General features: G+C 35.5%; 1 protein-coding gene across 2 annotated transcripts in view; it reads left to right on the top strand.

Annotated features, from left to right (window-relative positions):
- The first annotated feature begins 802 nt into the window (after window positions 1-802).
- TUSC3 (tumor suppressor candidate 3) overlaps window positions 803-16,087 on the top strand; it is a 168,869-nt gene continuing 153,584 nt past the window's right edge. For both annotated transcript variants that reach the window (XM_044225524.1, XM_044225525.1), the window contains exon 1: window positions 803-903. In XM_044225524.1, coding sequence (XP_044081459.1) covers window positions 851-903 — 53 coding nt within the window. In that variant the 5' untranslated portion in view covers window positions 803-850. The remainder of the gene's footprint in view (window positions 904-16,087) is intronic.

The following is a 16,087-nucleotide window of genomic DNA, read 5'->3' as shown; positions in this document are numbered from 1 at the left end:
CAGCACCTTCAAAAAATTTCCTAGTTTTCTTTCATATGTGTATAGGTTGTGGTACAAACACTTAACCTGAGATTTGTCCTTTTAAACATATTTTAAAGGTCACAATACTCTACTGTTAACTCTAGATACTGTGTTGTACAGCAGATCTCTAGACCTTACTCATTATCCATCACTGGAACTTTATTTCCATTGAGCAACAATTATCCATGTTCCCCTCCCCAGTCCCTGACAAGAACCATTCTTTCCTGCTAATAGTTTGACTATTTTTGGTTCCTCAAGCAGGTGGAATCATGCCATGTTTGTCCTTACGTGACTGGCTTATTTCATTCAGCACAATATTCTCAATGTTTATCCGTGCTCTCACAAGTAGGATTTCCTTCTTTTTTTTTTTTTTAAACAGTGGGCATCCTTTCTCAGAGCCTTACTCTGTTTTTTATGTAATGGCCAGAGGGGTTTTTTGCTGTATTTAGTGGGAGGATTAGGGAGAGCATGTCTTATTTCATCTTTCTGGATAGTCTGTCTTTTGTTATCTGTTTTATAAGCCTTTCGACTTATAAGTGAAATGAAATATTTTATGGATATACATCAATTAATAATGAATACGTTCACCAAAAGAACTTGTAGCAGAAATTAATTTTGGCTAAGATATAATCTCATGCAGTTCAGCTTATATGAAATGCAAAGTGAAGAATGTTAACTCTGTGTAAATTTAAATTTCTATGTTTAATTGCAGAATCTTTTAGCTGAAAAAGTAGAACAACTGATGGAATGGAGTTCCAGGCGTTCAATCTTCCGAATGAATGGTGATAAATTCCGAAAATTTATAAAGGCACCACCTCGAAACTATTCTATGATTGTTATGTTCACTGCTCTTCAGCCTCAGCGGCAATGTTCTGTATGCAGGTAATTTACATATTCTAAAATAATTTTAAGTTATTATCCTGTGCTTGTGTATTTATTACATATATGTGAATCTGTATAATGGAATTCAGCAGCTGTTCAAGGTTATAGTCAGCTGTACATGTGCATTTGAAAGTAAGCTCAAAATCAGAGGTGCCTGGTGGCTCAGTTGGTTAAGCGTCTGATTCGGTTTCGGTTCATGTTGTGATCTCATGGGTCCTGAGGTTGAGTCCTGGGTCAGGCTCTGTGCCAGGAAATTTTCTCTCTCTGTCTGCTCCTCACCCTGCTCATGAGTATGCTCTCTCTCAAATATATAAATCTGTAAAAAGTATAAGCAAGCTCAAAATCAGTGCATTTTAGAAAATAATTTTGTTAGACTAATATTCTTTTATTGCATAGAATACTGATAAAATCATGAAACAAATTTGCTTCTTTATATCCTGTATGAAGGTAAATATATGATAGAATTTGGTTCTGATATTGCCGTATAGGTCACCTAATTATGTTTTACAGGTAGTGAAGTTATCTCCTTAAACATATTCTTTTTTAATAGTTTAATAGAGAGGACACACGACAGAAGTCCACTTACCTTTTATAACCTCCAGTGATTGGAAATTTCTCCCTACATTACAGAAGTAAATCATTTGAAATGAATGAAATATTTTTTAGTGGGAATGTACCAAAGAAAATTTGGGGTAAGCACAAATACATATGCAACAATGCTTTAACAGATTTCTGATTTTGAAATAATTGTAGGTTCACAATTGTAAGAAATGATACAGAGAGATCTAACATATCTTTTATTCAGTGTCCCCCAGTGGTAACATCTTGCAAAACTATAGTATAATATCACAAGCAGGGTACTGGTATTGATATACAGTTCCATCACCATAAGAATCCCTCCTCTTGCCCTTTATAGCCACACCCACCCACCCATTCCCATTCCCCTCCCACATCCTAAATTTGTACCCCATTGTGTTGTTTCAGTAATGTGATGGGAGTGGAATCCTACCCTTGATGATCTTTTGAGTTTTGCTTTTAATAACATAATTCCTTCAAAATCCATCCAAATTGTTGCATTTGTCAGTAGTCATTCTTTTTATTACTTTGTAAAATTTCATGGTATGAATGTACTGCAGTTTGTTTAACCATCCATCTGTTATAGAACATCTCAGTTTCTGATTTTTGACTATTACAAATACAACTGTTGTTAACATCCTGGTACAGATTTTTCTGTGAAATTAAGGTTTCATTTCTCCATGGTAGCTAGGTTGTTTGGTAGTTGTATGTTTAGCACTATAAGAAACTGCCAAAATGTTTTCTAGAGAGTTGTATTATTGTACATTTCCTTTAACAGTGTGAGTATTCTAGATTTTCCATATCCTCACCAGCATTTGTCATTATTTTATTTTACTCATTTTTGTAGGTATGTAGTGATAACTCCTTATGGTTTTATTTTGCATTTTCCTAATGGCAATGGTGTTAATCTTTTCATTTGATTATTTGTTATTTGTATGTCACATCTTTGAACTATCTGTTCATGTCTTTTGCCCATTTCTAATTGGATTTTTTCCTGATTTTTGAGAGTTCTTTATGTATTGTAGATTCTAGTCCTTTGTCAGACATGTAGTTTTCAAATATTTTCTCCTAGTCTGTGGCTTACCTTTCCATGTTCATGACTGATCTTTTGCACATTTTAATTTATGAGTCCAGTTTACCAGTTTCCTGTTTTACAGCTTTACTTTTCTTATCTAGTTGAACTCTGTCTAGCCCTATATCCTGAAGTTTTTCTCTAATTTTTTTCCTGAAAGTTTTACTTTTTTGTTTTATATTTTAATCTCATCATTGAAAGTAAGTATTTAATCTTTAGTCTTTAATGATGGTACTAGCTGTAAGATTTTTGAAGATTTTTTTTTTTTTTTACCAAGTTAAGGAAGCTCTTTACTAGTTTGCTAAGAGTTTTGATCCTGAATGGGTGTTGGATTTTATCAAATTTTTTGGTGTGATTTGATAGGATTTTTCATCTTTAGGTGCTTGATACAGTGCTTTATAGTAATTGATTTTGGTATATTGAACCACCCTTGCATTTTGGAATATATCCTACTTGATTATGGTATATTACTCTCTTTATGTATTGCTGGATTCCGTTTACTAATTTACAGATTTCTAATAGACTAGTAATAGTCTATTAGAAATTTGTATCTAAGTTCATGTGAGATATGTGTCTGTACTTTTCATTTTTTTATACTGCTTTTTGTCCAGTTTGTTATTAGGCTAATAGTGGCCTCATAAAATGAGTTGGGAAATTTCCTTATTTATTTTCTAGAAGAGATTGTGTAAAATTAAACAATTTTAGAAGATTATGTTAATTTTTCTTTAAATATTTGATGGAAATCTTCATTGAAACCATCTGGGCCTCATGATTTTAAATTACATATTTCATTTCCTCAGTGGCTAAGGACGGTTCAGGTTGTCTCTTGGCTGAATGCTTTTTCTCTTTGAGAATACTTTTTATGCGGTGGTTCCACATAGTGACTCTTCACATTGTATATTTATATGTATACTTTTAGGATTTAAATCATTGTGAATTCTGGTGGAAATTGAAGTTATTAGTAACATGGGTCAATGAAAAAAATTGTTTCTTTCAGACTAGTTTGCAGAAAGGGAATTCCAGTGTCTCAACATTTTCTAGAAGGATCTTATGATGTGATAATGACTGTATGTTGGGGGCATGTCTAAAAGTGAGTAGAGAAGATGGTGAGCAAAAGTATTTTGAGGGGCACTTGGGTGGCTCATCTAAGTGTCTGCCTTTGGTTCCATCCTGGGATCAAGCCCCACAGCAGGCTCACTGCTCAGCAGGGAGTCCGATTATCCCTCTGTCCCTCCCCATGCTCTTGCTTTCTCTCTCTTGCTCTTTCTCAAATAAATAAAAATAAAATCTTTTTTTAAAAAAAAGTATTTTGAAAACCAGCATTGCAGATGATTTTGGTTTCTCCTTCTGTCTTACACCGGGCCAGCACTCGAGTTGGCATTAAGAGTGTTGTCATAATTGGGCTAGCACATTTGGATAAGACTGTATACCTTCAAGGATGCCATAAAACCTACTCAGACAAAAACACTACCTTAATTGGCATTTTGATGTAACAGTTACGTTTCCACTAAAAATATGTCTTACTATTATTGCTGAAGTATTTATGTAACTTCACAATTAGATAAAGTTGTATGTATTGTGATGATATAAACTGCAACATACTGTTAAATGGTGTATCCATTAGGTATTATTTTACTTAATGGTTTATGTAGTTAAATGAATTGCTGAACACAGGGTCTTAATTTTTTAATGACACATAGGTCAAATAACCTATTTTTTACAGCCTATTTTGTAATAAACTTGAAAATTTTAGAAAAGTCTTAGATTTATAAGAGAAAAAGGAAGTTATTAGGAAAAGTTAAGATAACTTTAGAGAAGAGAAAATAGATGAAGGTTTAGAAGCAAATAAAAAGTAAAAAGCAGACAAGGATCCCAAACCCAGAATTCTTACCCCTCACCCCCATTCGAATTCTGACTTAATTGTTTTGGTGTAGGGCCAAGGCATTGACATTAAAAATAAAAAAAAAAAAAAAGATCTCTAGGTAATTCTAGTGTGCAACCAGTATAGAGAAGGGGAAGGTAAGAAGCAGATACATGACTCATAGGTTTCATTCATGTACTTTCCTTGAGGAGCAGTGGGAATGGGAAGGTTTAACTTGAAGGTTTAACTATAGCCTTGAGAATCCTTTTGAAACTATGATCCCCAAATTCTTAGTGAAGAATCTGTAGAACTTAATGATTTTGTTCCCCAGTACACAGCAGTGAAGGAGAAAGAACTCTCTCCTTAGAGGTTAGCATATTTGGTTTATGGTGTGAAGCAGATTAGGCAAAAGATTTGAGAGTGCTAGCGAAAGTATATTTGAAAGCGAGAACTCTGGCTTCAGATTTGGCTGTGGCGGTCAGAGGAAGCTGGGGATAGCTAATCAATTAGATGTGATATAAGAAAGCTAAATTCTCACAAGAGTGAAAGACAGGTTTTATATAAAAGTAGGGTGGGATTGAAAATTAGGAAGTAGGTACAAAAGATTTTTTTTAAAATAAGTAAATTACTAAAGTATAATGTAGATGATTGTTTATTTTAGAGACATTTGAGGAACTATAACACTGGTAATGTCTGGATTATAAACATGTATTTGAAATTACTCAGGATGATAATGGTTTTTGGAGAGGAAAAAATTAACTGAGCGGATAGAGGGATATCTTGGACTTTATTAGATGAAGATGACAAATTTATACTATAGCATAATATAAATCTCAAAGAAGATCGTTAAATAATTGAGGTTCAGGAGTACTCTTTGATCTATTATTGAGCCAAGAGAGTACTAAGTGTATTTCATATGATAGTGGGCAGGTGGATCAAACAGATCCCAAGGTAACAGCTATGATGGAATATAGAGAGAAGATTCAAGAAAAATTTTCAAGAAAAATTATTCAAATTTTATTTCTCTATTATAAATTAAGCCTCAAGGGAGATGCAGATTCATTGAGAAAGGCAACCCATCAACAGTAGCCATCTTTTTTATAAAAAACATGAATTAAATTTTCTTGAATCTTTCTGTGTCATTGGAATTTTTGACCATTTTTATAGTACTGCTATAATTTTTATAATTCTACAGAATCATTGAAAAGTCCACAGGTATAATTTTTTTCATAGCTATAATTTAAAAATCTTAGTGCTTTCCTCTTTGAGATATTTCTGCTTTTCTTTCTTTTTTAATGAAAGGTGAAATTTTCTTTTAGAGTTGACTCATACCTAGATTTGCCAGTTGCTTTTCTTTGCTGAAAGGCTAGTGAATGAGCTATTGGCTTCCTGTAAGCCCTCTCACTAAATCATTCTGCTTTTCCTTCTTAGAAGTTAGTTTATTAACAAATTTCAGAATTCAGTTCTCACCTTCCTCAATGCAAATGTCAAACTCCTTGGCCAAATGAAGTTGTTAATGAAGACTACTCAGTACAATTCTCCCCTCCCCTGAGTGTTCACTCCAAACTTCCTTTATCAGATTGTCCTATAATTGCTAAATCTAGTAGGTGTATTTTACCACAAAGTTACTCATTTCTTCCAGCATGCACTAAAAATCCTAGCAACAAAATATCCTTTTCTAAGGATCAATAGATGCAGGAAAAAAAAATTCAGGTGAAGGAAAATACATGTAGAATCAAGCAGGGTACATGTATAATAAAAGTTTTGGTGACTTGTTGGAGACTAGTATCTTATTGGACTCAATAAATGAAAAAAATTAGCAATTATAAATATATTTTTACAAGGAGCATGAAAAAATATACTGACATATGAATGTTACCTGGATAACATCCTTCCTTCTCTAAATATAATAAGTATGTATAAACTATTGGGGTCCCATTATTCAGTTATTATATATACATTCTCACTAGTCAAGAAGGTAGGCCTGAAAAAATAACCTGTTTTATAGATGAGAACATCAAAGCTGATAGGTTATATAATTTATCTACAGTCACAAAGCTAATACCTGTCAGGGTTGAGTTTTGGAACTCCAGAGCTAGTAGAGTTTAATATTTCCCTTAAGTGTACCTGGTTTTGTTTTTGTTGTTGTTGTTGTTGTTTTTGCTTTTACCCGGTGAACTGTAATTTCCATTTTGATTTTGCAATCCCATCTAAGATTACTAATCATAGGACAGGGATCCATAAGCAAGTATTTCTTAAACTCATTAGATCATGAAAAGCTTTCATTCAGAGGAGCCATCTCTTAAACAGGGCCTGGCAATTTAGATGGCTGGCCAAAACTATGTAGAAAAGAGCTCATCAGCCTTTTGTTTTACTACAGTGAGGTTACAGCTTTTAGGAGATTAGATTCTAAAGTGAACACAGAAGGTGAAAATGATGTATAAATAAAATTACTCTTGTACAAAACTTGATGCACTTTAAGTGCTTTATAAATGGCTTTGGGACCGTAACCTCATCATTTCCTCTTTTCCTTAGTTTTTTTCCATGGACTTAATTCTTAAGTTTTCCTCATATGCTTGGCTACCTAAACAGAGTATTTTTGACAAAGACTGGCAAACTCTTGATATTCACACATTCTTTGCCTGGGTAGTGAGAACTGTTTCAGGCTTGCTTGAGTCCACGATTAGTGTATCTCAGGTTATTGCTGAGCTTCATCTAGTTTAATTTTTTTTTTAAGTGAAAGCATATATATATGACTTTATAAATTTGGTTCTAGGTATCTCTTCCTGAGATTGGATAGTCCCAGCTCTTTTAGTATTTTCAATGAACACTTACTATCTCTGTGACATTATAGCATTGTTGGAGCTCTTGGTGTTTTCCATATTCCAAATTCCATTTCCACGTTTATAAGCCCAACTTTAGCCCCCATCTTTTAAATTTCAAACCTACAAAAGCTGAAACAGTAATATAAGGATACCAGTCTACCGTTTACCAACATTCACTAATTATTAACCATTTTGCCATATTTTGCTTTCATTCTTTTATTAAGTACAGGTCAAAAATGTGTCCCATATCACCAAATATATCTATAATTTTTAGACACGAAATATCACCACTGAGTACTGCAGTATGCAACTTTTAAGAAAAGAATTATCTTACATAATCAGAAAACCATTATCACTTTGAAGAGAATTGATATTAATTCAATGATCTATTCTTCTTATACTCTCCATTTATAAATTTTGCATTTGTCTTCAAAATGTCTTTTGTTTCTTATTGTTTTGTTTCAGTCTTTAAAAATCTGAAATGGAAGTATGGTGACATAAATTAGTTTCAGGTGTGTAACAGAGTGATTTGACATTTCTGTACATGACCATAAGTGTTATTACCACTTGTCACCAAACAAAGTTATTGCAATATTATTGATTGTATTCCCTATGCTGTACTTTATTTTTTAATGTTTTTTTGAAACTTAGTCTTTTGTTTATTGTTAAAGATGTTTTTTACTTGAGAGAGAGACCAGGAGAGACAGAGGGAGAATGAGAAAGTGAAATCATATGATAATTGTCTTTGTCTGTTTAACTTAGAAACTTTGCCTGGATGGCAAAATTTTATTATTTTTTAAGACTGAGTAATACATCATTGTATATATACCGTATCTTTTATATCCAGTCATCTATCAATGGACACTATGTTGCTTTCATACCTTGGATATTGGCAATAATGCTTCAATGAACATAGGCCTGCCTATATTCTTCTGAATTGGTGTTTTCTGTTTCTCTATAAATCCTCATAAGTGGAATTACTAGGTAGTTTGGTATTTTACTTTTTTAATTTTTTGAGGAACTTCCATTTCTACGGTGGTTTGCACAAATTTACATTCCTGCCAACAGTGCACAAGTTTCCTTTTCTCTACAGTCTCACCAACACTTGTTATTTCTTGTCTTCTCGGTACTAGCCATTCTGTGAGGTGATACCCAGTGTGATTTGGATTTGTGTTTCCCTGTGTCTTTTGGCCATATGTACGTCTTCTTTGGAGAAATGTCTATTCATGTCCTCTGCCCATCGTTTAATTAGACTGTTTTTATTTCCTTGATGTTGAGTATTTTTGTTTCTGTTCTATTTTTTTTTTCTTTTTTACTAACTGGGTGATTTTTTTTCCCTTAAATTTTAATAACATATAGTGAATTACTTGTTTCAGGGTACAGGACTGTGATTCATCAGTCTTTTTTTTTTTTTTTTAAAGATTTTATTTATTTATTTATTTGACAGGCAGAGATCACAAGTAGGCAGAGAGGCAGGCAAAGAGAGAGAGAGAGAGAGAGAGGAAAGCAGGCTCCCCGCTCAGCAGAGAGCCCGATGCGGGACTCGATCCCAGGACCCTGGGATCATGACCCAAGCCGAAGGCAGCGGTTTAACCCACTGAGCCACCCAGGCACCCCTGTGATTCATCAGTCTTACACAAGTCATAGCACTCACCATAGCACATACCCTCCCCAGTGTCCATTACCCAGCCACCCCATCTCTCCCCGTTCACCTCCACTTCAGCAATCCTCAGTTTGTACCCTGAGATTGAGTCTCCTATGGTCTGTCTCCCTCTCTTCCCCTCTGATCCTCTGGCTTGTTTCTCAAATTGAGATCATATGAGATCATATGATAGATGTCCCTCTCTGACTCACTTCTTTCGTTTAGCATAATACTGTCTAGTTCCAACCATGTCGTAGCAAACAGCAAGATTTCTTTTTTTGATACCTGCATTATATTCCATTGTATATATATACACCACATCGTCTTTATCCATTTATCTATTGATGGACATCTGGGCTCTTATCATAGTTTGGTTATTGTGGACATTGCTGTTATAAACATGGGGTGCAAGTGCCCCTTTGGATCACTACATTTGTATCTTTGGAGTAAATACCCAGTAGTGCAAATTGCTGAGTTGTAGGGTAGCTCCGTTTTCAAATTTTTGAGGAACCTCCATACTGTTTTCCAGAGTGGCTGCACCAGCTTGCACTCCCACCAATACTGTAGGATGGTTCCCCTTTCTCCGCATCCTCACCAACACCTGTCATTTACTGGGTGGTTAATTTTAGCCATTCTGAGTGGTGTCAGGTGGTTTTGATTTGTATTTCCCTGATGCTGAGTGATGTGGAGCACTTTTTCATGTGTCTATTGGCCATTTGGATGTCTTCTTTGCAGAAATGCATGTTCACGTCTTCTGTCCATTTCTTGATTGGATTCTTTGTTTTCTGGGTGTTGAGTTGGTAAGTTCTTTATAGATTTTGGAGACTAGTCCTTTATCTGCTATGTCATTTGTAAACAAATACCCTCTCCCATTCTGTCTGTTGTCTTTTGGTTTTCTTGACGGTTTCCTTTGCTGTGCAGAAGCTTTTTATCTTGATGAAGTCCCAGTAGTTCATTTTTGCCCTTGTTTCCCTTACCTTTGGCATTGTATCTAGGGAGAATTCACTGCAGCTGAGGTCGAAGAGGTTGCTGCCCGTGTTCTCAAGGATCTTGATGAATTCCTATCTCACATTGAGGTCTTTCATCCATTTTGAGTCTATTTTTGTGTAAGGTGTAAGGAAATGGTCCAGTTTCTTTCTTCTGCATGTGGCTTCCCAATTTTCCCAACACCATTTGTTGAGGAGACTTTTTTCCATTGGACATTCTTTCCTGCTTTGTTGAAGATTAGTTGACCCAGAGTTGAGGGACCATTTCTGGGCTCTCTATTCTGTTCCGTTGATCTGTGTGTCTGTTTCTGTGCCAGTACCATACTGTCTTGATGACGACAGCTTTGTAATAGAGCTTGGAGTCCGGAATTGTGATGCTACCAGCATTGGTTTTTTCAACACTCCTTTAGCTATTTGGGGTCTTTTCTGGTTACATACAAATTTTAGGATTATTTGTTCCATTTCTGTGAAAAAGGTTGATGGTATTTTTATAGGGATTGCATTAAATGTGTGGACTGCTCTAGGTAGCATAGACATTTTCATAATATTTGTTCTTCCAATCCCTGAGCATGGAATGGTTTTTCTATTTCTTTGTGTCTTCCTCAGTTTCTTTCATGAGAATTCTGTAGTTTTCTGAGTACAGTTTCTTTGCCTCTTTGGTTGATTTATTCCTAGGTATCTTATGGTTTTGGGTGCAATTGTCAATGGGATCAGCTCCTCAATTTCGTTCTTCTATGTTGTTGTTGGTGTATAGAAATGTAACTGGTTTCTTTGCATTGGTTTTATATCCAGGATATTTTATACCCTGCCACTTTACTGAATTGCTGTATGATTTGTAACAATTTTGGGGTGGAGTCTTCTGGGTTTTCCACCTAAAATATATCATCTCCAAGAGTGAGAGTTTGACTTCCTTGCCAATTCAGATAGATGTCTTCTATTTCTTTTTGTTGTCTGATTGCTGAGTCTAGGGCTTCTAGTACAGTGTTGAATAGCAGTGGTGATAATGGACATCCCTGCGGTGTTCCTGACCTTAGGGGAAAAGCACTCAGATTTCCCCATTGGGAATGATACTTGTTGTGGGTTTTCTATGGATGGCTATTACGATATTGAGATATGTATCCTGTATCCCTACACTGTGAAGAGTTTTTGTCAAGAACGGATGTGTACTTTGTCGAATGCTTTTTCTGTATCTATTGAGAGGATCATATGGTTCATGTTCTTTCTCTTATTAATGTATTGTTTCATTATTATTAATGTATTATTTCACATTGATTGATATGTGGACGTTGAACCAACCTTACAGCCCAGGAATAAATCCCACTTGGTCATGGTAAATAATCCTTTTAATATACTGTTGGATCCTATTAGCTAGTATTTTGGTGAGGAATTTTGCGTCCATGTTAATCAGGGAGATTGGTCTATAATTCTCCTTTTTGATGGAATCTTTGTTTGCTTTTGGGTAATGCTGGCCACCTAAAATGAATTTGGAAGTTTTCCTTCTGTTTTTATTTTTTTTTTGGAACAGTTTCAGGAGAATAGGTATTAGTTCTTTTTTTTAAAAGATTTTATTTATTTATTTGACACAGAAAGAGAGATCACAAGTAGGCAGAGAGATAGAGAGAGAGAGGGGAAAGCAGACTCCCTGCTGAGCAGAGAGCCCAGCTCGAGGCTTGATCCCAGGCCCTGAGACCATGACCTGAGCCAAAGGCAGAGGCTTAACCCACTGAGCCACCCAGGTGCCCCAGTTCTTCTTTAAATGTTTGATACAATTCCCCTGGGAAGCTATGTTGTCCTGGGATCTTGTTTTTTGGGAGATTTTTTGATTACTGCTTCAATTTCCTTGGTAGGTACGGGTTTGTTCAGGTTTTCTATTTCTTCCTGATTCAGTTTTGGTAGTTTATATGTCTCTAGGAATGCATATAGATTTTTTTTTTTCATATTGTCTAGTTTGTTGGCCTATAGCTGCTCATAATATGTTCTTATAATTGTTTGTGTTTGGTTGGTGCTGGTTCTGATCTCTCTTTTATTCATGAAATTCTTTTATTTATTTTGGTCCTTTCTCTTTTGTTTTGATAAGTCTGGCTAGCAGTTTATCACTCTTACTAATTCTTTCAAAGGACCAAAGAACCAAAACTCCTTAAAGTCCCTCCCCTACTATTACTGTATTATTGTCAATGTTTTTCTTTGATTTCATTATTAATTGGCTTATATAATTAGCTGCTCCCATATTAGAGGCATAAATATTTATAATTGTTAGGTCTTCTTTTTGAATAGATGCTTTAAGTATGATATAGCGTCCTTCCTCATCTCTTATTATAGTCTTTGATTTAAAATCTAATTTGTCTGATATAAAGATTGTTACCCCAGCTTGCTCTTGATGTCCATTAGCATGGTAAATTGTTTTCCCTTCCTCAGTTTAAATCTGGAGGTCTAAAATGAGTATTGTGCAGACAGCATATTGTTGGGTATTGTCCTCTTATCCATTCTGATACCGTGTCTTTTGATTATGGCATTTAGCTCATTTACATTCAGGGTAACTATTGAAAGATACGAATTTAGTACCATTGTATTGCTTGTAATGTGACTGTTACTCTGTAATGTATCTGTTCCTTTCTGGGCTGTTACTTTTAGGCTCTTTCTTTGTTTAGAGGATTCCTTTCAGTGTTTCTTATAGGGCTGGTTTGTTGACCACAAATTCTTTTAGTTGCTGTTTGTCCTGGAGGCTTGTTATCTCTCTTATATTCAGTGACAGCCTAGCTGGATATAGTATTCTGGGCTGCATATTTTTATCCTTTAGTACCCTGAATATATCATGCCAGTCCTTTCTGGCTTGCCAGGTCTCTGTGGATAGGTGTGTTGCCAATCTTCATGTTTCTACCACTGTAGGTTACAGACCTCTTGTCCTCAGCTGCTTTTAGGATTTTTCTCTTTGTCTCTGAGATCTGTAAGTTTTACTATTAGTTGTTGGGCTGTTGATCTATTTTTATTGATTTTGAAGGGGTCTCTGTGCCTCCTGGATTTTGATGCCTGTCCCAAATTAGGGAAGTTCATTGCTATAATTTGCTCCAGTACACCTTCTGGGATCTTAGTTACTCTAATACTGTTTTGCTTTACAGTATCACTTATCTATTGAATTCTCCCTTGTGATCCAGTATTTTCTCAGCTTCTTTATTTTCCATCATTTGGTCTTCTATGTCACTAATTCTTTCTTCTGCCTCATTTATGCTAGCAGTTAGAACCTCCATTTTTTATTGCACCTTATTAATAGCCTTTTTGATTTCAACTTGGTTGGATTTTACTTATCCAAAAAGGGATTTTCACATATCGTCTATGCATTTTTCAAGCCTAGTTAGTATCTTTTTAATTGTTATTCTGTAGTTATTCTGAACTCCAGTTCTGACATCTTACTAGTATCCATGTTGATTAGCTTCCTGGCAATTGGTAGTGCCTCCTGTTCTTTTTTCCTTTCTTTCTTTCTTTTCTTTTTCTTTCTTTTTTTTTTTTTTTTTGAGGTGATTTTTTCCATTTTGTTATTTTGACATTTTTCCATTTTGTCCAGAGAAGAATAGATGAATGAGGGAACAAAATGCTAAAAGGGTAACAATGACCCCAGAAAAGTATACAGTAAACAAATCAGAAGGGTCCCATAATGGCAGGGTAGGGGGGACAAAAAAACAACAAAAGGAATGTGATTGGTTTCGTGAATAGAACAGAACCACACACTAGGTTTTGGTTGTATTTTGATGTGTTAGAAGTAACTGCCTCCGAAACTTTTATAGAAAGAGAAACTTATAGATATACAAAAATAAGGGTGAATACAATGAAGGAATGGAATATGACTATAAAAATGAAAATTAAAAAGTATTTTACAAAAGGAATTGATAGATAAATTTGTTGAAAAGAGAAGGAAGCAAAATTTTTTAAAAAATGGAGGAAATATGATCAGGCAGGTGAATCAGTTCACAAAAGGAATTGATAAGATAGGAAATTGGTTGAAAAGAGAAAGAAGCAAAATTTTTTTTAAAATGGAGGAAATATGATCAGGCAGGTGAATCAGTTCACAAAAGGAATTGATAAGATAGGAAATTGGTTGAAAAGAGAAAGAAGCAAAATTTTTTACAAAATGAAGAAAATATGATCAGGCAGGTGAATAGCCATCCACTAGATTTAGGGTATATCTTGGTCTGTTAGAAGAATCTGCATCCCAAAATTTAAAGAAAGAAAATCATATTTATACACAAAAAATAAGGTTAAATAAAATGAAGGGATAGAATATGATTGTAAAAATGAAAATTAAAGATTTTTAAAAAAGGAATTAAGTTGGTTGAAAAAGAGAAATTTTTAAAAAGGAAATAGAAAAAAAAATTAAGAAAATTTTAAAAATTAACTTTGAAAGACTAAAGAACCATAGGGAAAAAGCCATGAATTCTATGTACTATATTCCCCCAGCGCTGGAGTTTTGCAGTTCTCGATTGGTAAGCTTGTTCTTGGCTGGATGTTCTTGCTGATCTTCTGGGGGAGGGGTCCTGTTGCAGTGATTCTCAAATGTTTTTGCTGGATGTGGAATTGCAACACTGTTGCCAGGGGCCAGGCTATGTAATCTGCTTGGGTTTGCTCTTGGTACCTTTTGTTCCCTGAAAGCTTTCCATACAGCTTGAGAGGATGAGAATGAAAATGGTGGCCTCCCAGTGTCTGGCCCAAAGGAGTCAAGACCTTGGGGTCCCACTCCTCAGTGGGCCCTCATAGAAAAGCCGTCAATCACTCCTGTCTCCCTGCTCTCTGGCTGCAATCTATGCTCAGCCAGCCTGTGTCTTTGGCATGTGTCCCTGTTTGGAGTCTCCAAACCCAGCAGATTCCTTTGGTGTTCTCCTATACCACTCCTCCTGGAGGAGGACAGGGTATCTCCATCTGTCTGCTGCATGTTTGGTCCCTGCTTGAAGTGCAGTGGCCCTACTATGCTGTGGAACCTGGTTACGGCAACCCTGAGCTGAGAGCCCACTCCTTGGCTCAGTCTTTGCTGCCAGCTTCCCCACTCCAACACCTGGGAGCTCTGCTGCATTCAGACACCCTCAATCCTTCTGTTATCCTGGAGTCCTGAGACCACAGTGTTCCAGCAAGGGTTCCACTTCCTTTGTAGCCATGGAGCAATGTCCCTCTTGGAAGCAGATTTCTAAAAGCTCCAATTTTGTGCTTTGCTGCTCTATTACTTGTGGGTAGCCAGTTGACAGAGATTCCCTGCCCCTGCAGTCTATCTTCCTGTATATTACCTCAGATTCACTTCTTTGTGTGTCCTGCCTTCCAGAAGTGGTTGATTTTCTGTGCATAGAGTCTTTCTGCTATTCTTTTCTTTGATCTCTTGTTGAGTTCACAGGTGTTCACAGTGATTTGCTATCTAGCTGAAATCCTAGGACCAGAGGAAATTTAGGTCTCCCATTCTCTGGCATCTTTGGAGCTGAACCCTCCTCGATGTTGAGTTGTATGAGTTTTTTATATATTTTGTATATTAACCCTTATCAGATATATCATTTGTAAATATCTTCTATTCAGTTTGTTACATTGTTTTGTTGATTTCCATACATTAATTTCCTTCATTGTATAAAGCTTTTTATTTTGATGTAATACCAGTTGTTTCTTTTTGCTTTTGTTTCCTCTGCCTAAGGAGACAGATGAAAAAAAATTTGCTAAGACCCATATCCAAGAAATTATTGCTTATGTGATCTTCAAGGAATTTTATGGCTTCAGAAAAGGTCTTACATTTAGATCTTTAAAGCATTTTGAGCTTAGTTTTATATATGGTATAAGAAAGTGGGTCCAGTTTTGTTCTTTTGTATGTAGAGATGTTTTTCTCCCCATTGTATATGCTTGTTTCCTTTGTTGTAGATAAATTGACCATATACATGTCAGTTTATTTTTGGGTTCTCTATTCTTTTTCATTGATCTATATGTCTGTTTTTGTGGCAGTACCCATGCTTTTTTGATAACTGTAGCTTTGTAGTAGATTTTGAAATCAAGGTTATGTTACTTTTAACTTTGTTCTTCCTTCTCAAGATTGCTTTGGTGCTTTGGGGTCTTTTGTGGCTCCATACAAATTTTTAGGATTATTTCTTCTAGTATTGTGAAAAATGCTGTTGCTTTTTGATTGGGATTTCATTGAATCTATACAATGCTTTGGGTGTCCATGACCGTGGAATATCTTGCCATTTGTTTGTGTTGCCTTTAGTT

This window comes from Neovison vison, chromosome 11 (genome assembly GCF_020171115.1).
Source record: "Neovison vison isolate M4711 chromosome 11, ASM_NN_V1, whole genome shotgun sequence".
NCBI classification, from domain to species: domain Eukaryota; kingdom Metazoa; phylum Chordata; class Mammalia; order Carnivora; family Mustelidae; genus Neogale; species Neogale vison.
Note: the sequence above shows the minus strand (reverse complement) of the source record. Positions and strands in the feature narration are given on the sequence as shown.